Source organism: Micropterus dolomieu, linkage group LG07, assembly GCF_021292245.1.
Source record: "Micropterus dolomieu isolate WLL.071019.BEF.003 ecotype Adirondacks linkage group LG07, ASM2129224v1, whole genome shotgun sequence".
In the NCBI taxonomy this organism is placed as follows: Eukaryota; Metazoa; Chordata; class Actinopteri; order Centrarchiformes; family Centrarchidae; genus Micropterus; species Micropterus dolomieu.
In genome coordinates, this window is record NC_060156.1 from 3,061,535 (window position 1) to 3,069,543 (window position 8,009).

Genomic DNA, 8,009 nt, shown 5'->3' on the forward strand with positions numbered 1-8,009 from the left:
TTATCCAATGAAGGTTGAGGTCAAAGACATCACACAGACACACAGACACACAGACATCACTGCATGTTATAGGATTAAAACAATGTAAAACATAATGGAAAGAACAATGAACATTTTCAGAGCTTATTTCAGGTATCAAACACAGTCTTGGTCCGGATATCAGGCTGTTTTCATTTGATTTAAGGCAAATAAGTAATTTTCAAAGTCATTACCAAATGACTTGACTTGATAAAATTTATTTTTCAGGTTTAGTGTTATTTGTTTGGTTAATTGTCCGGTTAGAAAGAAGGGTTCAGAGGAGAGGGGAGGTGGAGGCAGGGCGGCCAGGGAGGAGGACAAACAGACAGACCGGCAGACAGACAGACAGGCGGGGGAAGTGGAGGACGAGGAGGGCTGCCAGCAGAACAGCAGTCCAATCCACGCGCAGCCGGGACTCCTTCTGGCGTTACGCGCGCGCGGTTCGGAGAGAGAGGCGCGTGATGAGTCGGACCGGTGCGACTCCCTTTCCGGAACACCACCTCTACAGACACCATCATCACCACCAACAAGTGTGACTGTCATGTTGGGTTTTACAAGGAGACATTAAAAGAGCCACATTTGGAGATATGAATCATTTCACTCGGAGATTTAATAACTTCCCCGCGTGCCACTGAGGAACTTGACAGTTAAATTCTTTATTCCCTCACGGAAAAGTGGACGCCTTGAAGTGGCTGACTAGGCTTTTTATTTTTATTTTTTAAATGTTGTTTTAGTATTTATTTCCAGAGAGGTTCAGCCTTCTTTCAGCGATGACACAGATGTGAAATGAGCAAACTACTGCCGCACTATCTACGATGTGTGCGCTTTGGTACAACACTACCTTTTCTTGGCATGGATAGAAAAGTACCTATCAGTGCATTCCAGGGTAAAAGTCTTTACGGTGAGTACCTCTACAAGTATCATACTTGTTCATTAAGTTATTAGCCCGTTTGGATTTGATTTGCCGATGGAAAATTCTAACCACATAACCACATGTTAATGTGTTTAAAATCCGCAATATTACAAAACGCTGTTCTGTTTGCGCTGCACGTGGGCATCATTATCCTGATTCAAATGAAATCTTTACCCAAGGTCTTCTTGCCTCTACAGGTCCACACCTAATATATTTTTAGAATACATACATGCTTACTTTTCAAAATTTAGTTTCCAACAGTGATAGTTTATTTTATTGTTTGTTTTACTTAAATTTCCTTGCTGAACTGAAGAAAACATCTGAGGTAGCCTATTTAAGAGCCAATTTGCCACCTAATTTCATTTTAAAGAAATGACTACACAAGCATGTTGGAAAGGACAAGCTGCAGCATGCAGGTATGCATGTGTAAACCTTAATATGTACTGTTTTACTTAATGACGTGGGGGCGTCACAGCAACAGCGCAGCGTGTTTTAGCCGCCCTTGTGTGTGCAGATGCCACATCTTATCTACACCTCTTGCTGAGCTCATACTGATGAGAACGTGGCTTATTTAAGACTCCTTTGTGTGTATGTGTATGGCCTTAAGCCATGCAGCCCTTGCCAAAGACAAAGGCAAAATAGACAAGAAAAATTAGAAGAAGACAGGGGCTCCGTGGGGCGGATGACCTCGAACACAGCGAGGAGTTCACTGTGTAATCAGTTTAGCCCACCAGAGGGTGCACAGTCCTGAAGCGATGATCCTCCCGCAGGGTAGATGTTAGTAGCAATGTTAGAGCCTGCAGCTATTCTTATCTTGTGCCTGTGAGTGAGAAACAGCAGTCCTTGACGGGAGAGAGCTGTGTAAAAGCTTTTTCTCATTGTTGGAGTTGAAGTTGTTTTTGTTGCTGTGGAGTTTTTTCTTCATTGTACAGTTGTGAAATAATAAATATTGATTTGCACTACCGTGCTTTAGCAACAGAAATTAATTCCATGTAGCCTAACATTTATTGTAGACAATGCAGAACAAAATCACATTTTCCTAATTGAATGAGAAAATGCTGGTGATGACCCAAGAGTGTGTCTGCCGGTTTATGAGATTTGCTAAAGTGAAATGGATTTATCTCAATAATCACATTACACATTTGTAAACATTATGGGAATACATTTACTCAGCTCAATTTATTGAGACAAAAGCAATTTTCTGTGCACTTAGAAAATGACTTATCTTAGCAAAAGTCTCCGTCTGAATAAGCTGGATTCTTCATATGTACACTGACTGCAACTATATTGCCATCTCCTGCCACATTGAAGAATTAAAAATTAGTTTTTCTGCTCAAGAATAACGCTAATTTCTTTGTTTCTTTCAGTGTACAACATGAGGTGTTGATTCCAGGGTTGATTGCCCCGCTCCTAACGCTCTGAAGCTTTCAATGTCCTCACAATAAACCTGAGATTACAGTTCCCTGCTGGAATGTGCTCAGTGAGCAGTTCAAATTTTGGATGAGCTCTTTTAAAATGCATTTCAAACGGTTATATGAAACTCTATCAAATCAATTTTAAAGGATTATCTCAATGTTTGGCTGAATGACCTGATCATTTTGGCATTTTGAAAGCTAATAAAGCTGCAATCATTGGTTTCTAATGCTGGGAAATAGGTGAAACTATGATTGCTTTTGCCTGACGGGATTTGTTGGAGGGCGCTGCTAAATATGCAGGACTTAGCGGGGCCTGGCATGCCCAGGAAATCTCCCATCTTTGATGGGTTTGCCCTCTTTTGGGGCTTGTTCTTTGGATTATTCACAGCAGGTTCACCAGTGAGGGCTTGTCCCATGAGCTGCCACTGCATGGAGAAGAGTGGCATGACCGTGGTCCAATGTATGTCTCGCAACTTGGAGAAGATCCCATCAGATCTTCCAAGAGATACTGTTGTCCTACTTTTGGCATCCAACCACATCACCCACATCCCCAACCACGCCTTCAAAGAACTGCACTACCTTCAGGAGCTGGACCTGTCTAACAATGACATAGAAACTGTCGAGGTTGGAGCTTTTCAAGGTGTTTCTGACAGCCTCCAGGTCCTGGATCTATCAAACAATCGCATCCAAAGTGTCCCCAAAGAGGCATTTGCCCGTCTACGGGCAAAAATCAGCCTCTCCAACAACCCGTGGCACTGTGAGTGTACGCTGCAGGAGGTCCTGAGGGAGCTGCGGCTGGACCCCGAGACAGTGAACGAGGTGATCTGCCACACAGCGGTGCAGGAGGAGTATGCAGGCAAACCGGTAATACAGGTGCTGGACTCAGGGATCAACTTCTGCAACTTTCACCACAAGACTACCGACATAGCCATGTTTGTCACCATGTTCGGATGGTTCACCATGGTGATTGCGTACGTCATCTACTATGTGAGACATAATCAAGAGGATGCTAGGAGGCACCTGGAGTACCTCAAATCACTGCCCAGCAGCTCTCAGATCAGTAAGGACTTTGACACCGTCAGCACTGTTCTCTAGCAGGGCCGTATGCAGCTCACGTGTGTGCCTGTAAATATGTGAGTAAATGTGTGGTTATGTACAAAATGACTAAAAAGCTGTTTTGACATTATCGCCCGTGTTTTTGATCACACTCTTTCAGTGACTAAAATGAGGCATTCATTTTGATTTCTTGAAAAATTTTTTCTGACAAATTAAATATTTTCTATTATTCCAAAATAATTTACAGCTACACAGGGCAACAATGATAGCACAAAATAAACAAAATACTCACATTTCCATGACAGATGATAGATCTGGACTGGAGAGATAAATATTTCCACTCTGGTGTCGATCCGCCGTGTGATTGAATTTGGACTGAGAAGAATGAGGACGACAGTGTTTCCGAGTTGCTTTGGATTGATTTATGTTCTTCTTGTCACACTGTCAAAGTAAAGGACATTTTATGAGCCACTGGCTAATATATGAAATAGGGCAAGGTGTTAACATTCATCTGGCATAACAGCTCTGCCTCCAATAAACCTCACATATGAAACTATTTAACCAGGAAATAAGGTTACTCTGCAGCCACTGAATTGTGACTTTTAAAGACAAATGTAAGAAAAGGTTGCCATACACTTGCAGCTCTGATGTGTTAAACGAGCATTTCAGCATGTCGTGCCGAGGTTATGAAAACAATGTTAACATGTCTACTTTATTACCAGGCACATACCTCCCAAAAATAAGCTGATTGGTGGAGTCAACTCCAGTCAGGAAACGGGTTCGAAAAAGAGATAAAAAAAAAAGTTACTCAAGCCATCTGAGCGACACCTGTGCATGTTCACCTACGTGCAGCCCGGAGAAGCATAATTCCAGCCTCAGTGTGGGCAGCAAAAAAACTCATTTATAAGATTAAAAGAGGCTGAAAAGTTCCCAGTTGACTGATAACTCTCTGTGACCCTTTTTACACTTCAAATCTTTTGATTCAATATTATCAGCTTTGTATACTGTTTTTGGAGTTAAAGATGTGTGGGGTCCAATTTTAACTGTATGTATGAATGCATTTCTGTTGAATGTCAACATTCAGAAGTGTTATTTCTCTTACTTGTGAACCATTGCAGCAAACCACAAATAGCTGAATTAACATGCCACAACCGTTCCAGCTATTGATTTGATTGTAGCACAATACTGTTTGTTTGGACGCAAACTCAATATCTTTTTAACTGCGAATGGCTTATTTTGTTGGTCAAGAGTTGATTGTGTCAAAGTGCCTATTCTCCGGGACGTCTCCACCATAGCGTGCGGGTACCATACCTGTGCACAAAGTTGGACAACTGAGTGTCAAGACCCCTCCCAGTCCACCCTCGCCATTGTGGAACTCAGAGTCAGTGACAGTGTATGTCTAGCAAACTTCAGTGTAGAGCTGGAGACCTGAGTCATAAAGGTGTAAAAGCCCAATTCCTCAGATGGGTGGATTTTTCCAAAAAAGGACAAGAATAAGTGCCAGAAGACAATGACAGAAACGTTTTTGAAAGTTGATATATGCTTTTCTGTAATTGCCAATGTACTGTGCTTGTCCTTATGTGGTGATTCCCACTCATCTCGTAGTTAAGCAGGTTAAAATAAACACAAATAATTATTTGCAACTAATACCAGATCTACTCTAGGTAGAGACTTGTTTTTAATTTTGCATACTGTATTTACATGTGACAAAATAGTCTCTTTTTATACTGCTGTAGGTTTATTTGATACAGAAGTGTCTAGTCTGTTTTGTCATATAACAGTGTCTGTGCTGGCCAGTGTGTATACAATTTTTACAATCTAAAGAAATGTGTTGTTTTTTTTTGTAAAATATATCTTTAGCGAAACCCCCTATCAAAGTGTTTGGATGTCTTTGAGAATTTGTAATTGGTCAGTGTCTTTTCTTCATCTATAGAAGAACTGGTCTATGAGCTGTGTGTGTCTGTGATAGAAACAAAAGGGCTCCAGTCAATTTGTTTGTGATGATCACATACCGTTTCTAACTGTGTCAGTCATTACTGTATGTTGATGTTTTTTTCCGGATTTCAGTGGACACCTTACCAGCATTTGAAAATAAAAATTATTTTCCAAGACAGTTCAGTCCCCTCCCATTTTTGTATTTTGGCTCCACATACAATATATGGCCAAATATTTTCAGCTTCTATCATCACAACAGTGTATTATTTGGACTCTTTTTCAGTCAGCTTTTGCCTTCTCAGTTAATTGATTTACACTCAATGGGTTAAATAAACATATTTTTAAAAGGAGCGGATCTGTGATCACAACTATATTTTCATTCCCTGCTAATGTAAAATGTCAGTGACAAGAACTGTTCCTATCTGGACAAAAAAAAACAACAAACTAAAACACCATTGGAACGTAAAACATGCACAAAACAAAAAAAACATGGAATTTATCTGTTGCTGTGATTTATCAGCAGTCAAGGATTTTGGCTCGTTTCTTTGTTGTGAAGAGATTTCATGATGGAACAGAGTGAGCTGGCATTACTATGATAAATAACTGATTTTTTAATCTTCCAAGCAATTGCACCTCTGGTATCCAGAGAAGCCAGTTCTCTAATGAGTAGGAAAGCGTTTGGCTTATCCAGCCAGTAGTTTGAGTGCACAGTGCGCAGATCAATAAAAGACTCATTACTGAGAGAAACATGTGCCTGCTGCAAGGTTTTAAAGGCCAATGTCACTAAAGCTCTGTGACGTACTGTAGCAATTGTTTGAATCGTGTTCAGCACTGCATTGTTTTTTTGTTTTGGCTTGTTTATTCAATACACCTTGTAGTGGCATCTAATTTCTTCTTTTTAACTGATTATTCAGATTCTGCTGAAGCTGGGATGCAAATGCTGGCACTATGCTTCTTACACGTGTGTGATTGTTCTGTCTGGACCTCAAATAGAGTTACACTCACAAGCAGTGACTAAGCAAAAGGGACCAATCCATTTAGTCTTCTAATGAGGTTATCCGCAGAGCTCTACTTGGGCATCGTAATTTATTTTGATTTGAAAAATTACAAATGCAGAGCCAAACTTCCAAAGTGAAAGAATGACCATTTATCCATCCATAATAGTCAGTGTCTGGGTCACAGCTGCAGCTGTGTAGGTGCAGTAGGTGAAATGTCCCTCTTCCTAACCCAATCATCAGTTCCTCACCAGCTCTATCTCCAGACAACAACGTCAGTGTTGGACAAAATCCTGGATTATGCCCAATGTTTTTAAATTCTTGCTTGCTATAATGCTTTTTTCCTTAAAGATAATCATTGATTCAATACATTGATACTTGATGGTGATGGAAAAAACAGTTGCTCTTCTGTTGTATTTTTAACAAAAGGAGTTGTGCTCGGTGAGTGTTTGCTGCCTTCAGTATTATGGTACCCAGAGGCAAACTGGGATTGTCATTCAGGCCAGGAGTCTAACGTCAGTCCGGGCCAATCTCCACATTCTCTCACAACAGACCACGTATACCGAATGTGTTTTGTTCAAATATGTTTCTGGAGCTTTTTTTTTTATGTTGGTAACATATCTTTTACTTTCAGTTACAAAAAGTCTATGCCTGTCATATGGAATGATCTATTTAAATAAACTTGACTTTATTTGACTTCAGTTTCTAGAGTTAATCAATTTCAATTCCACAATTGAGGCAACAGGATTAAATATTCAAATACTATCTATCCTTTTTTTGTGCACTACTGGAGTGTTTGTTTTGCACCTGGAGTTTCCTCAGCGCTCTGACTGGACATACGTTGAGATACTGACAGAGAGTATACAGGTCTTTATTTTCCAGATTACTTCCATGCATGCGCATCTCCTGCTTACCTACAAAGGAAATGTAGGACAGGTAGTTGTGATTTTTTCTTGACTTTTTTTTTAAACACAGACCACGTCCATTGCTCATGAAGTTACTATAAAGTTCCACTTTTCTCGCAGGCTTTTCTCCTTTTAATGCGCTCCGTCTCGGCTCTACCATTTCTCTTTCTCTATTTCTCCCGTGCTGTCCATTTTTTATCCACACTGCTCGGCCATGCGCACTCCATTACATCACTGAAAGTTGTGTTGATGTGTATTTGCTTGCGACCGCTTGCATGACAGACAGATCATAGCATCAGGTCAAAAGCGGGCGGACGGGCTGGTGGTCTGTGTGTGTGTCACCATGGAAAAGTGTGGTCCTGGAGACACCGGCTGTAGTGGGACCACAGAAGGAGTTTTGAGTACTTTGAGTACACGTTTATGTATGTAGACCGATTTTGTCAATGTGATACCATTACAACCATGCAAGATGCAGTCACAGAACTGTAGATGTGTGTTGTTCAAAATAAAGGCCGAGTTTGAAAATTGGTGTGGTCCGCGGAAGGGGGCCAGAGGCAGGGCTTGGCTCAGGCTGTGTTCAGCATTGGAGGAGAACTGCTGACCTGGACTGGGGATATTGTAGAGAGGTGAAAAGAGCATTTTGAAGATCTCCTGGACCCTCCTGGATCAACATGTCTGTAGAGGAGGCAGAGTCTGGGGACTTGTGGATGCCCCACAAATCCACCTGTTGATCTCACACTCCATCACATGCTCCCAATGAGAAGGAACTAAC

At 41.1% G+C, this 8,009-nt stretch overlaps 1 protein-coding gene across 1 annotated transcript; it reads left to right on the top strand.

The window, feature by feature from the left end:
- The first annotated feature begins 433 nt into the window (after positions 1-433).
- Positions 434-5,452, top strand: LOC123973837 (leucine-rich repeat-containing protein 3-like). The gene is made up of 2 exons (XM_046054173.1): positions 434-919; positions 2,299-5,452. Exon 2 carries the CDS (start codon positions 2,641-2,643, stop codon positions 3,439-3,441), a length of 801 nt encoding a protein of 266 aa, XP_045910129.1. The 5' UTR covers positions 434-919; positions 2,299-2,640; the 3' UTR covers positions 3,442-5,452.
- The last annotated feature ends 2,557 nt before the right edge of the window (positions 5,453-8,009 follow it).

Bases quoted from the DNA above. Each gene is read 5' to 3' on its own strand.
- LOC123973837 (XM_046054173.1), top strand. From the start codon at position 2,641: ATGCAGGACTTAGCGGGGCCTGGCATGCCCAGGAAATCTCCCATCTTT.